The sequence below is a fragment of the Triturus cristatus genome, chromosome 2_2 (genome assembly GCF_964204655.1).
Source record: "Triturus cristatus chromosome 2_2, aTriCri1.1, whole genome shotgun sequence".
Classification (NCBI taxonomy): Eukaryota; Metazoa; Chordata; class Amphibia; order Caudata; family Salamandridae; genus Triturus; species Triturus cristatus.
This window is the reverse complement of record NC_140582.1, coordinates 1091389094-1091410344: the sequence shown is the minus strand read 5'-3', so window position 1 is coordinate 1091410344 and position 21251 is coordinate 1091389094. Positions and strand designations below refer to the sequence as shown.

General features: G+C 46.6%; 1 protein-coding gene across 1 annotated transcript in view; it reads left to right on the top strand.

Moving 5' to 3' along the window:
- The first annotated feature begins 222 nt into the window (after window positions 1–222).
- Window positions 223–21251, top strand: part of RNF103 (ring finger protein 103) — a 150853-nt gene continuing 129824 nt past the window's right edge. The window contains exon 1 of the mRNA XM_085642631.1: window positions 223–814. Within this exon, the coding sequence (XP_085498757.1) occupies window positions 589–814 (226 nt within the window). The 5' untranslated portion in view covers window positions 223–588. The remainder of the gene's footprint in view (window positions 815–21251) is intronic.

Here is a 21251-nt window from a genome sequence, read left to right as displayed (position 1 = left end):
AGAGAAATTAATTTCAAAAGAATATTTCATTAATGTACTAAAATGATGTTCTTCCGCGCAGACCTGTGTCAAGTATACTCTTTTGTGCATTCCAAGATGGACACTAAATTCACTACGTAAGACCGGCACGAGTCGGCGGAACTGCTGAGACTAGTCCTGCTTTACTATCAACAGTGCCACAAGCTCGCCTCCCCGTTGGCGTTTTTCTGCCAGGCAACAACTGTGTCCTCGTGAGTAGACATAGACGAAGGACAAGACTTCTGTTCTTCCCGGACACCGAGAACAGACAACAACACAGTGACAAAGAGTAGCTTTTTTTGCAGTCGTAGAAGAGAGAGAGTGACTGCTTCCCAGCAGCACAGTGACTACTCCCTTAGAGCATAGTGACAGTACCCTCAGACCACAGTGACAGCAGCGCTGTTGACAGCTGCACTCGGGCCGCTGTGACAACCTCCGCTGGTATGGTGAGCGGGGGCGGCGCTCAGTGAGCGCCTCCCCGGAGACCTAACTCTTTGCCGCAGGTCTCAGTTCAGCCCCCTACCGGCCCCCGTTCCCCCAGCCCACTCCAGGGCCCCGGCCACCGGCAGGATGTGGCTGAAGCTCTGCTTCCTGCTGCTTTATTTCTTGGTGCTTTTCGCCCTGGCACGCTTCCTGGAGGCCGTAGCCTGGTACGAGACGGGCGTGCTGGCTGGGCAACTGGTGGACCCGGTCACCCTCAGCTTCCAGAAGCTGCGTAGCATCCTGGAGTGCAGGGGCTTGGCCTATTCTGGCCTGCCCGAGAAGAAGGACGTGCGGGGGCTGCTGCAGAGATCAGGTAAGAGCATTCTTCTTTTAATACTCGAGTACTGGGTGCATGAAGCTGAAATCATACAAACACTCGTTTGTAACAGTTACAGAGATCACCCAACTTCTGCTCTGCACATGTGTTTGAAGAAGGGGCACTGGCAGTGCCAGTTCTGCCCCTGCTAATGGCATTACTGTAGAAGTCTAGAGTGGCCGTTCTGAGCTCCCCTTACATGCAGACAACCTTCGAAATTGCCTAATTCAGAGCTCGGCCACAGTTCATGTCTCACTGCCACTTCTGCGCACCCAGTATTTACTGTATGCGAGCAGCTTAGATAACTCTTTCACAAGCTAAGGGGCAGTTCCACGTGCACTGTTGACTGACCGGGCCATGCAACTTGTCCAGTATTTTTCAGGTATGGCCTGGGTTGGACTGGAACAACAACAAGCATTTGCAATGCAATAGGTCTCGCAGTTACACGAGTTAAATCTATTGGCATTGTAAATGCCAATGCCAATAGGCATTGTTATTTGCAATGTCAATAGCACGAACTCGCGTAAATGCGAGACCTAATGCATTGCAAATGCTTGTTGTCTTTGGGAAGTATTTCTGACTCGGGGGGGGGGAGGGGCGGTGACGATGGCGGGATTGCGTTCTACACTGAAGGGCGCAGCAGGCGACCTGACTGGAAAATGTGATCACACAGTGAGGCGTGTGCTCGCAGAGGGGGGCAAACTGTTAGAATAAGGTGCCATAATGCACGCCTGGCCAGGCTCCACTCCTGCAGAGAAAGGTCAAAAGAAGGGTCAAGGGACACAGAACCCAGCAACTAGGCTACAGAGGTGTGTAAGAACCACTAAAGAAGCTGACGTCATGGGGACGTTCGCGTGAGGGACAGACTCCAGACTCCAACCTCCAACTCCCCATTACATGCTTTAGATACATGGGGCCTGCGCGACGCACACGCCGTTAAAATGCATTTATATTTTGAAAAAAGTAACCCACTATTGAGATGCTCGATAGAGTTTAACAGTACCTCGTTAAAACGTATTAAAAATGTTTCATGTACTTTATTTTATGATTTAAATCAGGTATTACATGACTAGTTATAAAATGCAAAACCCTGCTATAAGTTGACGAGGAGGGAGTGGGAGGGGGAGTGGGGGCGGAAAGACAAGCGCGCACTGAAGTTGACGAGGAGGGAGTGGGAGGGGGAGTGGGGGCGGGCACAGTGGTGCGGGACATCAAAGGGGCCCCGAAAGTGAAAGAAAACGAGTGCTTTCAGGCTGCCAAATGGTGCGCGCGCCCGGGGCACATGCACTGTAGTTGGAGGCCTGAAAGCACTCGTTTGCACTTCCAAAACGCGCTTACTATAAGTCTCGCCAGAGCCAGCGCTAAAGCGCTGGTCAGGCGAGACCTAAAAAGGCCTTGGTACTAAAAAGAAAGAGGCCCTCAATAGCCAAACAGCCAAAAAAAAAGTGGGCCACGCGGGGGTAGTTTTGAACTTACAAACTCCCTTTATAGGTGTTTTCCAAGGTATGGGAGACTGCGTGCATTTTCACTAGTGGCAAGCAATGTTTAAATTGGATCTCTGGTTGCTGCATACTAAGACCATAAGCAGCAATTACTGCCATATATATTGCGCTTTATAGAGGCAGGCATATACTGACATTTGATAAACCTTCATTACAAACTCTTGGATTGCTTTTTTTTTTTTTTACAGATGCTGCAACTATCTCGCCTTAATTGTGTAGTATAAACACTATCTAGAGTGTCTAGCAGCGCAGCCACTTTCAACTTCCTTAGTGTAGGATATGTACCTTCTATGTGTGGTCACCCTGGATTTTGCTGGACCCTATGTATTTGCTGACTTTAGAACTTTGTGTACTTTATTCCTGCTAACCAGTAGTAAATTGGCTGTGCTCCCCCTTTAACTGTGGGTAAATTGACTTATTCCTTATTGGTACATTTAATGTGCTTCTAAGTCCCTAGTAGATAGTGTAACAAGTGCGTGCGAGACCTAGAAGTTAAATGACACTTGTGGACTGCTGATGTTGCTGTCTGCACAAGCAGTGGTTTATCAGCTGGGTCCAGAACTGTTTTGAACACTTAATGAAGTGGCTGGTCACACTAAAGTAAAGTCAGGTGAGCATTATCTCAAAGGCGTACTTTTGGATGAGCGATTGCCTCCAATTTGTATTTCCATCCTACATTTTTTGAAACCCACTCAACGGATTAGACTACATCATATAGCCCCGTGATGTTCTACAGGAAATCACCTGCTTAGTCTTCTCAGGATCATTCTACATTTGAAAATACCATCCTGAAGGTGGTCTTACAGATGTCATCACAACATAGACCGAAACATCGACAACTGCATCCACTTTCTCTGTGATTGATTTCACCATAGGAATTGTTTTCTTTATAACCAGGTTCAATTTCTTTATTTATATAACATATGGAACGGGTGACCCCAAAAGTGTCAGAGATGAGAACGGTTGTAAGAAATTGCTAAATCTCGGGTCACTTTGTGTTTATATGTATTGTATTTAATGTACCCTTCAATACCTTTTCACCTTCTCACATAAATTTGTGTTTCAAAAAGTATACACCTGTCTTGTATTGTTCTTTTTTTAGATAAAATTGTTGTTTAGATTGATTAACGTTAAAATAAGAAAGCATTTTTAAAAATAATTTACCGTAAGCTAATGTTTAGAGCTTATCATTGACTTCAGAACACATGAAAACTACAATGAAAGAGAATCCCTTGTAGGCACCCTTACCTGATGATGTACTTGTGGACTGTGGACTGCAGCGCGTATTGTGCGATCCACCTTAGTGGCAGTTCAAACATAGTTTTTAACGTACGCTGTGTATTCTGACTGCTGCAGTTTAAACCTGCAGTACCACCTGTTAAAATAACCCCTTTTGACAGATAAAAACCTTCTTTTTAAATATTAATAAGTCACCCATATGTAGGCGTTGCAACCCACAATTTAAGGTGCATGGTATTTAAAAGTAGGACATGTAGAAAACTAACATTACTATGTCCTGTCACAGTGACAAGGCCCAAACAGGTATTTTTCACTGTGGCAGGCCCGGCGTACAGATTAAACCAGCGCACATATTAAAATGCGAATACTGTATGTCACGAATAGAACCAGCTTGAAAAATAATTATATCACTATTTTAATAGCTATTAAAAATCAAATCTAATTGTGCAGTCAGAGTTTTATTAAATCAAGAAAGGAAACTTATAGAAAGGTAATCTTTATCTGCCTGAACTGTCAGAAGGTTAATTAGTTTAAGCCTTTGGAAGCACTTAGCCTGTTGCAGCCTTGAATAGGTGTGAAATGTCCCCTTCAGGAACAAACAATAGGCTGACCTGTATCGGCCAAGGTGACTCCTCTGAACTCCTCTAAATATTCAGAGGGGGGCTGTGGGCATCCTGTAACACCACAACATCGAATCCTGCTTGACAGGTCGGTTGAGCCATATGTACATGGGGAACACTTGGAAGGGAGAGAACAGGATGTAAAGACAGTTCTTATTTATCACTTGTCTCATTACTGAAGTCCTACCAGACATATGTCTTTGGGTTTGTTATGGGTGCAGTAGCTGTTTCAAACTAGATATTAGCATGGTATGTGGGAGGACATTAGGATTACCACAGTACACCCCCCACACATACCCCCAGTGCAAGTTTAGTGTGGCTGAAGACTTTCACCATCTTGAAATTTTCCTGACACAGGGCATTTTGGGCTTAGCTGCAGCAAGGCAAACAGGAAGGGTGGCAAAATTGGTAGGGTTGGTCCCCACAACATTTTGCCCAGTTGGTTAGAGAGTGCCAAGGAGTCACTTCCACCCATTAGCTGGTCCTAGGCATAAATGTGGCATCTTCAGGCACCCACTTCAGAACACTCTCTGAATCTGCACATCATCAGAAGAGGACTGAGCCTGCTGTCTGTAACCTAACAGAAGCCCTGAAAGACTGAACCTATTGCCTCTTTTGTCCAGGGCTAAGAAGTGGACTCCAGGGGTCACTTGGCTGGCCTCCTGTGTGGCTACAGTGAGACAACAGCCTATAACAAACTTAAAGAAGGCCTTTTCCTGGATGTACCAAGCTGATTAGTGGCAGCCTGACCTGGACCGAACCATACTATTTGCCTCTGCCTGACACCCTGAATGTCTCTTAGTGCAGCCCCTGAGATTCTGAGAGCCTTATTAGTGTACTCCTATTTGTGTTTGGGACTTGAAAACTAAGTTGGAAGGTCCTGACCAGGGCAAACCAGGTTGGTGTATCTGATCCGCGCTCCTTCATGGTCAGATTCAAATTGTGTCTAGGTACCAGTCTACTGCAGCCATAGACTATCATTGATGCTCTGTGCTTTTAGGTTCTATTTCCTTTAATTCTTTAACAAACTCATATGTTCGGGTCCCCTTATTGGATTTTTCAAATTTTGGTGTTCTTTTGTTTATTAAATTTACTATATTTTGCTTATTCATTTACATTGTAGGTGGAGCCTACAAGACAGTATAGCTGTCTGTTTGCGAAAGATCTATTTTGTTTTTTCATGAACTTAAAGGTGCTCAAAGCCCACCGATGGTTGTCATAGGTTGGCTTTGTCACTCTCATGACCTTGCTTTTTGATGGCTTTCCTTGTCCATCTTGTGTTTTTCCTTTTCCTGGAGCATGATCTCTTTACTTTTGTGCTTCCACTGTTCACTTGTAGGAAACTACTTTACTCTTTTAGGTCAAGCACTTCATGAGAATGCATTCAATTTACAGCTCACTCTCCACAGTGTCCACCCATACAACTCACTCCCTAGCTCTACATGTTGCCCCATCTCTATTGCGTTCTATCGCTAACCATGCCAAATTCACCTCTACTGTTCTCTGTTTTGCTATTTCTCTTGTGCTTCTTTACATGTCCTGTTTGTTGTCCTGCCTCTTGCTGCTTTTGGCTGCCCACTTCGCAGTCTTTATTGCTTACCCAACTAACTCTCCCATCGACTTATTATTCTAAGGGCTTGGCACCTGCAATATGCTGCCAGGTTGTTAATTTTTTAGAGTGGGCTTTCATGCAAATTTAACTTTGATTTGGAATGGTACACGATTCCAAAAAAACAGGTGGACGTACATCATCCTCCAGCTGCCTTAGGAAGGACCACAACCGGGCCCTTTGTAAACAGTGTCATGGGCCGCCACAAGCATTCTCAGCACCCTGAAGCCAGCCAGCCAGCAGATGTAGGTTCAGGTCAGCTCGGATATTGGAGTGTGGAAAGACTAAAGGATCTGGTGTGTCATAAAGACATGCATATGGGCCTGCAACAGATCTCCCTTTTCATCACTTTGTGTTTAACTGTAGATGCACTCCTCCTGCACTTATCTACAGTAGTGTACTAACATATTATATACTTCCTTATGTGTTCACATGAGTAGAATGCGGATAAAGGGGGAGCTGCCAGGTGCTTGTTTCTCAGTTCTGCTTCTTGTAGCCGACTTTAAGGCATTCCAACTGAACTCAGATGTACCGTAGCAGGAGGCTGGTGATGTCACAAGAACATGGTATGCACTTAGTGAAGAGATTGTTTGCCTCTTGGAGCTGGGTCAAGCTGATAAGTGGCTGACATTTTTGATTTTGTAAATGCTTCTGTGATCCACTGCTAGCCCAGTCTAAGGACTATAAGATCAAAACTGGAATGCTAAGAAGTGCTAAAAAAAAGTCATCAAATATAATGCTAGTGTGGCTTTGTGTTTGAGGGAAACCTGGACTGCTTCTTTTGGTGTTTGTGAGAACAGCCTACACTGATGCAACATGTATTGCACACATTCTGTGTGTTATGGAAGCATGCATTTCTGCTGCTTGTTCTATATGAGATCTGTACTATAGCAAAGACAACACAATTAGAAGGGCACGGTGACATTTTCTAATTGAGATTCTGGGAAGTTATATTCTTCTCTGTCAATAGATTTTTATGTCTTGTATACAGAGAACGTTTTGCTATCGCTTGTCGAATACCGGCTAGTGACTATAAAACCACCCTGTCATTTGCTTGTTTCTTTTTCAGTTGATTTCTTTCCTCTTCCTTTTGATTGGATTACTGCTTACATTCAGTGTATTACTTTTTAGGTCTCACCTCCCAGGTAGTGCAAGCTGGCTAGTTGCGAAAGACCGATTGTGGGGTTATCCAGAATTAATAGTCGGGTGAAAGCTCAGTCATTGCTTACCATTGTCACTCTCATTTGATTGCTTCTTATTCGTTGGCTTGTCTTTCCCTTCTTGTGTGTGTGCCTTCCCTGGATATTAACTTTACAGTCGTTCTGATGGGCTGACGTTTATCCTTCCACTCCACCCTTTCAGATGATGTCGCGGGATTGAATGAATCTCGGAGGCGGAATAAGAGGCAGATGGGGTTTTTATTGTTCGGTACACTCTTTTCCTATAGGTGGTTGTCCGGTAGAAGGGAAGAGGGGAGTCCGCCTCTTGATCTGCGGCCGCCCGTCGGTTTGGAGCCTTCTTTCCTCTCCTATTCCGGTCCAGGTTGCCGTGTTCTCCGGGGTAGGGGAAGGCTCTCCGGTCCCAATGGGTGCGTGGAAAGAGAAAGGAGACCGGTATCAGTCCAGTGCTCAACCTTGGTTTAACGTGAGGGGACGGGGAGTGGGGGAGTCACACCGTGCTCTTTCTCCTGTCCTAGGTGTCGGGTGAGTGAGGGAACGGGTACTGGGGATTACGTCTCCTAGGGCTTAGTTAACTTCTGACGTCCCGCCCAACCCGCGATACGAGCCCGTACCTGCTGGTGCCACGCTTCTCCAGAAACGTGGCAGGGCGAATCGCCGGGTCGCTGGCCTCCTGGCTCCGATGTCTGGATCCTCGGTCTTGGGATAGGTCTCTCGTCCTCTCCTTCTCTCTCCGGTTTCTCCTCTCGACTCTCTCGCGTCTCGCTCTCCTCTTCGTCCGTCGTCGCTCTCCTCTCTTCTCCTGTACTTCCGCGATATGAACTCCTTCCGTCCGCGTCGTCATCAATGGGGGCGTGGTCTGAGCCAAGCTCGTTCCAGTTAAAGAAACAGGGGTCTTCGTTTCCTCCCGTGCTTCTTAAGTCTGCCTCTCTGTTCCAGGCGTCAGGATGCTGGCGGTAAAGAGGGGAAATGGGGTTGTTCATGCAGTCAGTCCTCAATGGGTGGTTTTTGTCCCGGTCAGGGTTGGACACCTTGTTACACACCACCCCCCCTGGATTCTCCCGATCGGGGAGAGGCTGCCGGGAGAGGAAATCCGCACTACCGTTCTCCACACCTTTCCGGTGGTTTACGGTAAATGAAAAGGGTTGTAGTGCCAAAAACCAGCGTAACACTCGGGGATTGTGGGACATGTTCCGACTCATCCATTGCAAGGGGGCATGGTCCGTGTATTGGGTGAACGGGTGACCCTCCAGATAATATCTTAACTTCTCCACGGCCCATTTGATGGCCAGGCATTCTTTTTCTATTGTGGGGTATTTTACTTCCCTAGGGAACAGTTTCCTACTAATATACAGTATGGGGTGCTCGATTCCTTCTTCTGTCCTTTGAGATAATACCGCCCCCACCCCATAGTCTGAAGCGTCGGTATGGAGGATGAAAGGTCTATTGTAATCAGGGGAGGCTAAGACCGGGTTAGTGGTGATAATCCCTTTCAGCGTGTTGAAGGCTTACCACATAGCCGGGGAGGGAGAAAGGAAATTCTGGGAGTCGTACCGCTTTTTGAGTGTGTCTGTTAGAGGGGCGGCTATTTCGGAAAGCAAGGGGATGAATCTCCTATAATACCCTATAAGCCCCAAAAAAGCTCTCATTTCTTTTCTGTTGGAGGGAAAAGGGGTTTCGGAAATGGCTCTAACCTTCTCTATTTGCGGTTCAATGACCCCATGGCCCAGGACGTATCCCAAATATTTCACTTTCTGATAGCCCACTCTGGATTTGTTGGCGTTCACGTGCAACCCTGCTTTCAGTAATGCCTGGAGTACCAAAGAAATGTGTAACAGGTGCTTTTCCCAGCTGGTACTGAAGATTATGATGTCGTCGAGGTACGCCGAGGTGAAGGAGGGGTATTCTCGTAGTGTTTCGTTCATTAGCCGTTGGAACGTCGCGGGGGCTCCATGGAGTCCGAATGGCAAGACGTTAAATTCAAAGAGCCCGTCGGGTGTTGAAAAGGCCGTTTTCTTGCGTTCTTCTTCGCGTAGCGGTACTTGCCAATATCCTTTGGTCAAGTCCAGGGTACTGATGTATTTGGCTTCTCCTAGTTGTTCGATGAGTTCGTCAACCCGTGGAATGGGGTAGGCGTCGAACGAGGACAGTTGGTTTAAGGCCCTGTCCATGCAAAACCTCGTACTTCCATCGGGTTTTGGTACCATCACTATCGGCAAAGACCATTCACTCCGAGAGGGCCTTAATATTCCAAGGCGCAGCATTTCACGGACCTCCCTCTGTATTGCTGGTCTTTTGGCGGCAGGGATCCGGTAAGGTCGTTTCTTCACGACCGCCCCCGGAGGTGTGTCGATTCGGTGTTCGATCACTGTTGTTTTCTCCGGCACATCCGAAAATAATCTGGAAAAGGGGACCAGGATCTCCAGTAGGCTCTCTTTCTCTTGTTGTCTAAGGTCGTCATTCACGATCAACTTCCCCAGCGTAGAGTCAGACGGGATGGTTGTAGGTACGGAGAGATGTACGTTCTGGGGTGGTGGGCTGATCCATTTTTTAAGCAGGTTGATATGGTATACCTGTGTCTTTCTAGGGGATACTTGTAACTTGTAGCTGGTCTTCCCTATGGTTGCGATTACTTTGTATGGTCCCATCCACTCCGTTTGGAATCTTCGGGTCGCCGAAGGTAACAGCACCAAAGCCCAGTCGTCTACTTCTAGTTTTCTCAATTTTTTCCCTTTGTCATAACAGGTCTTCTGGCGTATTTGGCTTTGGGCTAAGTGGACTTAGGCCAGTTCTCTTAACTTCCCTAGCTTGTTTTTCAGGTCTTGTGTATACTCCAGTACTCCTTGGCTTTCCCCTGCATCTGTTTCCCACGCTTCTTTGGTAATTTCGAGCAGGGTTCGGGGTTGTCGTCCGTACAGCATCTCAAAAGCCGAACAGCCAAGGCTGCTCTGAGTCTGTCCTCGTATCACGTACAGCACCAGTGGTAGTATATTGTCCCACTCCTTCCCACTCACAGACAGCATCTTCTTCATCATGGTCTTAAGGGTCCCGTTGTAACGTTCGACGAGTCCGTCCGTTTGGGGGTGGTAAACGGACGTCCTTATTTGTCGGAGGTCCACTAGCTGACACACCTCTTTCATTAGTCGGGACACAAACGGGGACCCCTGATCCGTTAGAATTTCCTTTGGGAAACCAACGCGGGAGAATAATTCGATCATCTTCTCGGCAATTACTCGTGAGGTGGGGGAGCGCAAGGGGAAAGCTTCCGGAAACCGGGTGGCATAGTCCACTATGACCAATGCGTATTGGTTCCCTCTTTTGGTTTTGGGTGAGGGACCTATCAAGTCCAAGCCCACCCTCTCGAAGGGGGTCCCTATGATGGGGAGTGGTTGCAAAGGGACAGGAGGGGGCCGATGAATGTTCTTTTTCTGACAGACCACGCACGAGGAACAATGAAGTTTGATATCTTTATATATGCCGGGCCAATAGAAATGTCGTAGGACGTTCTGGGTCGTTTTTTCACTGCCTATATGTCCTGCTAGTAGATGGGAATGTGAATAAAACATGATTTGGTCCCTGAAGGGAGTGGGTACCAGCAGCTGTAGGGGTTCTTTGTTGGTCCCTTGTCTATATAACAATCCCTTTTGAATGGTAAATCTGGGAAATTTGGGTGTGGGGTTTTCCTGAGAGTAGTGGGACTGTTCCCAGGCGTTATAGAGGGTGCTATCGTTAGCTTGGGCGAACCTAAAGTTTTTATCCCATACCCATGGTTCTGGAGTAATGTAGGCAGGGCGTGCTTGACCCCCATGGGTAGTGGTTGTGTCACGGCGAGAAGGTATGGACGTGGAGCGTGAAAAGAGCTCCAGAAATTCGGGATTATCTGTCCCTATTATCAATTCCTCCGGCAGTGTTTCTAGGACTCCCAACTTCACTATATGTTGCCCACCCCCAGGGATCTCAAGGCGGATGATTGCCACCGGATAAGGTTTTGTGTCCCCATGTACACACTTGATGCTTACTAAGGAGTGGGGAACCACTTGTTTAGCTTCCACAAATTTTCCTTGTATTACTGACTGGCGGCATCCTGAATCTAGGAGGGCCCGGATCGTTTTCCCATTCACCCTCACACTTACGTAGAAGGAACTCCCCAGTTCCGCAGTGTGCATGACTGATTTGGGGACGTACCCCACCTCCATTGGTTCTTCCTGTGACCTCCGGTGGGGACATAATCGCGCAATGTGCCCCCAAGTCCCACATTCGAAACATTGAGGTCCCTTGAAGGAGAGGGCTTCTGGCCTTAAGGGCCTTGGCGGGATGGTTTCTCCGCGTGGACGGGGTTTCCTCTCTACTTTAACCGGGAAGGTTCGGGATGTTTTCTCGGCTTCCCAAGGAGTAGCGTGTGGTTGCGCTCGAGCATAGGAAGCCGCCATGTCGATGGCTTGGACTGTGGACAAGTGGGGCTGCTGTCGAAGCCATTTTTGCGTGTTGAAGGGCAACGCCTCCAGATACTGGTCCAAGTAGATTTTGTCCTTGATTTCGTCCTTGGTACTGGAGGCCGGCGCTAGCCATTTGTCTGCAGCCACTTTGAGGCGGAAGAACAGGGTTTTGGGATTCTCCCCTGGCCTTCCCCTTTCTTTTCTAAATCGCATCCTGTATGCTTCCGCGTCTAGCCCTAGATGATCCAGTATGATGGCTTTGATGTTAGCATACGGGACGTTGCCGGTAGCGTTGGCGACCTGGTAGGCCGCCTGGGCCTCACTAGTTAGCAAGGGAGCTAAAAAGAAAGGCCACTTTTCTACTGGCCATCCGCACGCTAGTGCGGCTCTTTCGAAATTAAGCAGAAATGCGTCGGGATCCTCGCCTGCCACGTATTTCTGTAGCGAAATCCCCGACGGTCCTGGAGGGGCTGGTCTGTTGCTGGGGGATGGTCCGGCTACAGGATCCCGTATCATGGTCTGTATGCCTTCCAATTGGGCAGAGATGGTAGTCTTGAAAGTCTCTCTATCGGCTTGTGTGGAAGTGAGCTGTTGCTCTACCATCCATCCCAGCTGTTCTTGACCCTTTACGATGTGTTGTATTAACTCGTCCATCTTTTCTTTACAGATGTCTTGTGCTATGCCCGCATTCTCCACCACTTGTCGCGGTATTGAATGAATCTCGGAGGCGGAATAAGAGGCTGAAGGGGTTTTTATTGTTTGGTACACTCTTTTCCTATAGGTGGTTGTCCGGTAAAAGGGAAGAGGGGAGTCCGCCTCTTGATCTGCGGCCGCCCGTCGGTTTGGAGCCTTCTTTCCTCTCCTATTCCGGTACAGGTTGCCGTGTTCTCCGGGGTAGGGGAAGGCTCTCTGGTCCCAATGGGTGCGTGGAAAGAGAAAGGAGACCGGTATCAGTCCAGTGCTCAACCTTGGTTTAACGTGAGGGGACGGGGAGTGGGGGAGTCACATCGTGCTCTTTCTCCTGTCCTAGGTGTCGGGTGAGTGAGGGAGCGGGTACTGGGGATTACGTCTCCTAGGGCTTAGTTAACTTCTGACGTCCCGCCCAACCCACGATACGAGCCCGTACCTGCTGGTGGCACGCTTCTCCAGAAACGTGGCGGGGCGAATCGCCGGGTCGTTGGCCTCCTGGCTCCGATGTCTGGATCCTCAGTCTTGGGATAGGTCTCTCGTCCTCTCCTTCTCTCTCCGGTTTCTCCTCTTGACTCTCTCGCGTCTCGCTCTCCTCTTCGTCCGTCGTCGCTCTCCTCTCTTCTCCTGTACTTCTGCGATATGACCTCCTTCCGTCCGCGTCGTCATCAATGGGGGCGTGGTCTGAGCCGAGCTCGTTCCAGTTAAAGAAACAGGGGTCTTCGTTTCCTCCCGTGCTTCTTAAGTCCGCCTCTCTGTTCCAGGCGTCAGGATGCTGGAGGTAAAGAGGGGAAATGGGGTTGTTCATGCAGTCGGTCCTCAATGGGTGGTTTTTGTCCCGGTCAGGGTTGGACACCTTGTTACAATGACTACTACTTTTTTTGTAGTCATGCACAGCAGAAGAGTGCATATGGTTTCATGCCCTCTGTCGTGTGAATCTGCCCCCAATCAAAGTGCTTCTCTTTCACTTACACGCTTCCCACTCGCTCTTATTTTCTCTCTTTCTCTTGCTTCTCACTTGCCCCTCACATTGCTCGCTCCCTTGTGTGTTTCACTTCTGTCCTCTGTGTAGCTTTCTCCCTTCTTCCCGCCTCCACTTCTCCACCGCAGCCATGATGTATTTTTGTTTTATTCCACCCCTCCATTGCCATCATAGTTTTTTTTTTTTTTTTGTAGCGGGTGAAAAAAAAGTGTGTTTTTTTTAAAATAAATTTTTAGGTAATTGGCAGCACATTGCTGCTGGCAACCCATCCTTAAAAAGCAGTTTTCCACTTATTCAATGTGCTTTTTAGGTCTCACCTGGCGTTAGCAGCGCACAGCGTTGCTCGCCATGCGAGGGCTTTTTGTAATCATTTACAAATGTGCACGCGTACGGAGTGACAAAGATGGCGTCGGGCTGTCCACATACAGCTGCAAATGCACGCGCATGTGGACAGCCCAGCGCCATCTTTGTCCCTTCGTACGCGTGCACATGTAAAAAGTCCTCGCATGGCGAGACAGCGCACCTGCTAACGCCGTCGGACTGTCAATCCTCGCTTGCCATGGCAGCGGCTGCAGCATCCCGCTGGCTATCAGCCTCGGCGTGGGCCGGAGAATCGCGCCCTTATTCCCCACTTGCTGAGTCAGGCCGGGCCGACCGGCTCCCGTTCACTTTGTCCTTCTTGCCTCGCCTGCTCCCGATGTCAGCCGATTGAGTGCTGCGCCGCGAAGTGCTGGTGAAGGCCACTGCAATAATATTAATGCAGCACCGCCCGCCTTGTTAGTAAGTGTATTTTTGTTTTACTTGATACCTTCCTTAACTGCTGGGCCTGGAGCTGTTTACTCTGCCACCGGCGCTGTGGTGGCCTGTGCGAGTCATTTCTGAGCACCTGAACCTAATATTTTTAAATGCTCACGAGGGACTTGTTTTGCCCGTGAGAGCTTGGGAGCGTATGAGCGAGCCTGGTTGAACCACACAGCGTTTCCTTGCTCTTCCCTACTAATGCGCGTGCCTTTCACCATTGTAAGAGCCACAGAGCCTTACATAGGGCCGGACTGGGAACCAGTGGCAATTTTGTTGGCCCGGCCCCCAGCACTGCTACTTTTGTTACTGGGGTCCGATGTTGCAGCATCCCTGCAAAACCGACCCCCAGTAACAAAATCGCCCCCGCACCAAAAACGACCCCCTCTTTTCCAGCCCACCAGATAAACGCACCATGTCGGTCCCATCCATCTTAAGGTTCCATCAAAGTCTCAAATATCCATCTTCTGGGATGTGTTAAAGAGGTTTTACGTTCATGTTTTCAATCAATCTGAAGCAACTGTCAGCCAAACTGATTTTCCTTTTGTCTGATATTCTTTCGAAAGGTGTGGGGTGTGGACACTCTGGATGTGAATACAGAAATTGCAATAGACACACTAACGCTTTTCTGAATCCTGTGTTTTACTCGAGTTATGCTAATGATGGGAAATTATGCGTTGTTAAATGCCTTAGACCATACGAAGCCCAGACTGCTTTCAGACCTCTTTCAGTCTCTCAATCTTAACTTCTTTGAAGAAGCTCTGTACACCTATTTCTACATCCACCTTTGCAAGTCGGTTCAGATTATTAATGCTAGGGTGTATCTGGCTTAGGTGCTATTCCAACTGGAGGGTGGGGGAGTTATGGCATCAAAAACGTTTGTGACTTGTGGTAGCGTGCAGAATGTTATGAAAGCAGCAGACTGGTCTTATGAATCTCCTTTTAGACCTTTCGATTACAAGCCTATTATTTATGTATTACAGGACATGAATGACTGGCTTGGAACCTAATTAAAATATTAGAGCCTCTGGTCCTGCCTTCGAATGCAAGCTCTCCCTCACACATGGGACAGAAGGCTTAGATTTTATAAAGCCAGTTTGGCGAAGATTATCCTTCCCTCCTCTGCCTTGATAGTTTCCTTGTTCTTTTCTAGTTTGATGTCAAGGAAAGAAGATTGCTGTGGGACACTAGAGTATATCTAGTACACTAGTGCACCAGTCTCCAAAGGGTTGGCCATGAGCTATGCAGGTAAGAGCAGTAGGGCGTGGTCTCTACAGAAACAACGAGGGAAAAATAAATAATTCTTTTTTTCCCTTGCCATAGTCTGTCGAGTCTTCAGCCCCCCTCCCCCCCCCCCCCCCACACTCCACCTCACAGCATCACCACTCTTACCTGCACGGGCCGCTCCTTTAAAACAAGCCTTGGCATAGCCAATAGGTCTCGCCTTTGGGACCTTATAAGTGTTTAGTTATCCAGCACAATATCCTTGGTGCAACAACATCAAGTAAACACTTATAAGGTCCCAAATGCGAGACCTATTGGCTATGCCAATGCTTGTTTTATTTACTGATTAATCTTGGATCAGTAAATAAAACAAATGGTGCCTGCATCATTTGTTAGGCTTTCATATGCATGCTGATACACATGCAGGTATGTTATGACTAATGTTCACACCTACAAAATTCGGCTACGTCATCACACTTTTTTTCTATTTTTCGGCCATGCTGTCCAGCATCTTTTTTGCTGACACACTTACAGCAAAAAGCATTGGCATGGACAATCACTCGCAAAGGCGAGACATATTACTTTGCCAATGATTATTATTTATTGGTATTTTGACTTTAATACTGTTTTGCTACTGCATAAATGATTTACACATTTCCCTGAATTAAGGCTGTTGGGCCTGTGCTGTAGCTACCAGGGGGTTGAGTTAATGTTCATTTTGTAACTTTGATGGTTACGACGGTTGTCATTATCCCTTGAAGCGGGTAGTTCAATTTCATAAACTCTGCTTCGAGGAACTTAACACTCCATAAAGCTAGCGATTTGCAAAGGGGGTATTTGTATGTAAGCAGTGCAGGAAAGTAGGGGAGTTCAGCAGCTGCTATTGAGCCGTCTTTGGTGTCTAGGCTGGCCCCAATGAAATATGCTGAATTTGTCCTAGTGTAATTTGCCAGCACTGGTATACATTCAGAAGCCCCTGCACATTGCTTGGTTTCTGTTCGGAGCAGCACCCTGCAGGCAGGGAGAGGGCTATCATATTTTCACTTCCAACTTCGTCCAAAACTAAGGCCTCATTTAAAGGGCCATCGCCCCATCTCTTTGTTTGATCTCATTCTGGCTGGGAGCTATCTGGAGCCTAACGCCTAAATGCCAATGCAGTAGAGGAAAACCTATTGTTTGTTATCACTTCACAAATAGTTAACAGAAAATCTCATTTGGAGGCAGGTTTTTGATTTTGTTCAACTCCTTTATGTATGAGTGTATGGTGAGCTTGTCAAATGTATCATTCTGTGTGAGAAATAACGATTGAAATAGCACTAATTATTTTTTTTATTGCAAATAATTGCTCATCCCTATGTATAGTATCGGAGTGCTTTTACATTACACACATGTTATACAGGATTCCTAGGTTTTTTCCCCCTGCGCCGTGCCCTCAGGGCAGCACTTTCTGCAATACAAAATAACTATGTTTCAACCCTCCACAAATATACTTAGGGAAATTAACATTTCCTCAAAAATGTTGCAAGAGGAGTTAGAATAGTAAATAAGCCCCCTGGAATATTTGGAGCAAAATTGCCCTTTACCCTAATGTTCAGGACTGGAATTAGAATAGTAAATCTGTCCTCACAGTGTCCGCCACGCCCACTCCTTCCCTGAGGGTGCAGTTCAAGGCAAGAAGTACAAACATGCTTATACAGGGACAATAAATCATACACGTGTGTAAATCATTGTACAGCAAATGTGTCATAACAAAATAAGGTTTATATATGTAAAAGTGAATAGTCTAGAGAAACACAAAGTCATGATTTAAAATATAACGCAGTGATGTGGGTTGTTTGTACTTGTAAGACTTTATTATTTGCCCGAAGGAACCCTTTTTAGCAACTTTAGACAAGAATTTTTAATGCAATAGGTCTCGCATTGTGAAAGTTTGAGCTATTGGCGTTGCATTATTATTTGCAACACCAATAGCTCAAACTTTCTGTGATACAAGACCTATTGCATTGCAAATGCTCGTTTATCTGCCCAATAACAAATGAAGTTTGCACAGGCTTAGGGAGTGCCCACCATGGCGATGTAAAAAAAAAAGTTTTCAGCTTCCTTGTCACATCATAAAAGCGGTAACGGGGGGGATAGCGCTAGGCACTCTGGAGGTGAGCTGTCCTTAAAACAAAATAAACTGGTAAGGTAGCTCAGAGGGTTCTGCTAAGCATCGCAGAGATCCACATGTAACTGTATGCCACAGATTTAAATGGCAGACTAACGTTTAACTAATGAAATGAGTGCCACTGATGTAGGTGAGAACACATGATATGCCAGAGCTGCTCAGTTTGTGGCCTGTATGCCAATTTAATGGTCATTAGTATATTACTGAACCAATAAAATCACAGTGTGCGGTAATACAATTAAGGGTCTGCGCATGATTGTTTAAGGTTGTTTTATGCAATTATCGCAGAATGGCTTCTGAATTAAATCACCTCGTAATTTCCAAGGTCAGCTAGACTCCATCTAGGTCAATGTCACCTGCGCTCCACTCCTTAATCTGAAAAATATTCCTCTGGCTATGGTGCAAGCTAAAGAAAGCCAGCGCCATTTCTCGCACCAGTAGTCCGCCATAAAGGGCTGCTAGAGAGAAGCCGGGCACTCCTCTCAAGACGGAACAGAACAAGTGAATGATGTCATGTGAAAGCACACCGTCTCAACCGCATCGATCAATTGGCATGCATCGAAAGCCCAGGACAAGGAGCTTTCATTTTTCTTTGCAGATCCGAGTTGGATTGGTAACCAAAAATTAGAAACCAGTACCGATGCAGGGGCTGGCATTCCTGGGATGCCATGGCTCCAAGGTGGGGGCGGGAGGGGGCAAACAGCTTAGGAGCTTTGTTAAACAAGGAAGAACTAAACATAACTTAAGTTAAAGCACGACATTGCGACGTTTGGGCGAGCATTTTTTGTACATATAAAGTGTAAAATTAAGCGACCTCCAAAGCAGCTGCAGCCAAGGCGGAGGGCTTGCAACAGAGAAGCAAGCAGCCTCGCACCGAGCACGGCTGATGACTTGCAGTGATACCCGAGCAGGAACTTTTGGAGTATCTCTCTAAAGACCGCCGATTACCGGTTACTCCGAAGGCATTGAGTACACCAGACCAACAAAGGCAGTGCGCATGGGCAGGGCGCTCCGCCGCTGCACAGGCAGAGCCAGGCTAGACTGCGAGGGTCCGCCCGCTCTCAAGCCTTCAAAAAGCACAAAGCATCTTAAAACGCTTAAAATTGTTTAACGCACTGCACCGTAAATATCAAAACAAAAAAAGCATGAATGATTTTCAGTATCATAATACCACCCGAGGTTATCATTTTGTACAAGATTAAAAAATATATTTTTTTGAACATGATCTGCAAAAATAAGTAAACATTACTTATAACAATATTTCATTATTGAAATATTTTAAATCAAACTTAATATTTTATTATGGCAAAAAAAGCACATTGTTTCAAGCCGTGAGCTTTAAGCCAAACCGCGCTCAGGTGACGCCTGTTGGTTTTAACATTGAACACAAACAGGTTAGCTCCCTTTCAAGATGGCCTCTTCATTAACCTTCACCCTCACTCGTCCTTTAGTTCAATCCAAGAACCAGACTCCCAGCCGCTTTTCTCGCGAAATTTGCCGCAGTGTGCCCTTGCAGCGTTGAAGATGGGGTACTGGGACGCCGAGGACGGGACAGACTGTTTGCAGAAGGCATGGATCCCCCATCAAGCTTTGGGCTCCCATTGGTGAGGGCATGGTTCTGCCAGAATCCTCCAAACTCAAAATCGTGGGGGTTGTGTGAATTTGGGAGTGGGTGGTAGATGTGGCTCCCGTTTGGATGAGGGGCAGTGCGGTACATCAGTGACATTCAGGGGCGGGCAAAGCTGATGGAGAACTTCATTGGCTAAATTGTTATGCCGACAGGGGTGGTGAGCACCCAGTTACATTTACAGCTATAACAAGGGGCGGCAAGGAGCGAGCGAGCAGTAGGTGTGATCACGCCGTGCACATCTCATGTTATCCGAGTTGTGCTAACGCCGCTGTACACGTGCGAGCGAGCTGGAGGTGTGACGCCACGAGCTGTACGCCTGCACATCTCCTGTCCTGCGAGTTGTGCGAACACCGCCGTACGCGTTCACAGCTGATGTCTTTGAAGCGCGTGCACCTATCCTGTCCTGCATCGCTAAGCAAGTCGGCAACAATAGTTCCCGCCTACGCGAGCAGCGCATGGCGCTGCATCGCTAGGCGAGAACTAAAAAACGAATACTTGAGAAACAGAACAATAAGGTTCTGAACCCATGGCCTGCAACTTGCTTGCAGCTCCTTCATGCTGGTTCTCTGTGCTATATTGGAAGTACTGCAACTTACAAACTTGAAGTAGCAAAAGTATCCCTGTGACAAAAGCAGTAAACCCCCGAACTATCTACATAAAATTCTAATCTGTGATCTGCATTTTACTCAATGTTCTTTGCAGCAGTGTTTGTTATGTTATGCAGATTTGTAGAGCGCACAATTACCTGGGAGTGTATTCTGGCGCTGAGGAAGTGTGAGTCTAGGCACACCTAGGGCCTAGTGGGGCTATTCAAAAAGCCAGGTCTTCAGCTTCTTGCGGAATTCGAGAAGTGAGGAGGAGATTCTAAAAGGTAGCCGCAGGTCATCACACTCTTTAGGGGTGATGTAGGAGAAGGCTCGACCTCCAGATATGGTTTTTCGTATGCGTGGAATTTGTGCAAGTAGGAGTCCGGACTTTTTGTCAAAACTGTGACGAGGCAAATCTCAGATATTTCCAGCACGTGCATTAATCCCCAGAATTACCTTATTAATATTGCGATTGCCTGAAAATTACTAGACAGACATAGATCTCTGCAGGAGGTGCCTTAACCTCAATATAATATTTTAAAATACAACTCGTTGTAACCAAATGAGTAAGCCAGAACAGATTTAAAGTCACATTTGTCCTTGTTGTCAATTTCTCTGTGGCAGAGTTTAAAAAAAATAAATAATTATAAGTTGACAGGCTCTGCTTTAAATAACTCCACCCCATTGTGATTCTACCCCCTTTCCACTGCACACCTTGACCCCCAAATCATGGGTGCCGGAAAAAAATGTTTTCTATTTCCAGGACTGCATGTAACTGAATCCAAAGTTGTCCCGAATGTAGACTGAGAGTGGCAATCCGTAATCCTTTTCTCCATCCGTCTTTTTATCAAATTCAAAATTTCTGTCTTGTAAAATCAATGTGTTACCTTTCCCTTGATGGTAAAACTGCCTATGGGGCAATGAAATCTGGTAACCAACCGTATGCTACATCGGTATAAAGGTATATTTCTTGCAAAATCTCATGTTGTTCTTTTGTTCCTTTATCAAACAATAGTGACACAAACTGTCCTGTTAGTTACCACAAGAACGAGGCTGCTTGTTACAGAGACCAGGTACACACCAAGCCGTCTCAGCTGAAGAGATCAGTTACCGATTTTTGTCATAGATCGCGTTAGCATTTATGTTTTCACGTAAATGAGGTAACTGGAAAGCATTTAATTACTGAGACCGCGCATCCATGCCCAAAAAAGTCTGTGCTTTATGTAGCAGAACAGTGGGTCCTTGTATTCTCCTATGTCCATTTGCAGCCCTGCATCTTTCGTGACTTTGGTCTATTTTTCTCTCGCTGCTGTCATATGACAATCAGTGGAATAACACCACTGCAGGGGGAGATGGTTTTGATAGCTCTGCGCTGTCGCCACCGCATCTAACTTATTATATGGCCAAGAGGGAGCGGAGGGGTGTACCATTGTCTTTATCTTTGTAACACTTGGTGAAAAAGAAATATTGATGAGTTTCTTTGGAGCCTGTGTAAAGGGCCTTCAAGGTGGGCAGGCTAGATTAAGATGTAGCAAGCCAAAGGTGGGTCAGTTATCTTGGTTCCTCTCTTTGGAGTTTATTAAGGTACCTTTTTAATGGAAGGGTTATACAAGTTACACTACATACAACTATTATTTGTAAGGTATCATGATTCGTATATTCTTTTCCAATCATGGTTCCAGAGCAGATGTCAGTAAAATAGCAACAACAACATATAAAGTTGGTGCTACCTTGCTTGTACATTCAGGCTTTTCCAAACATTTTGGTCGAATTTA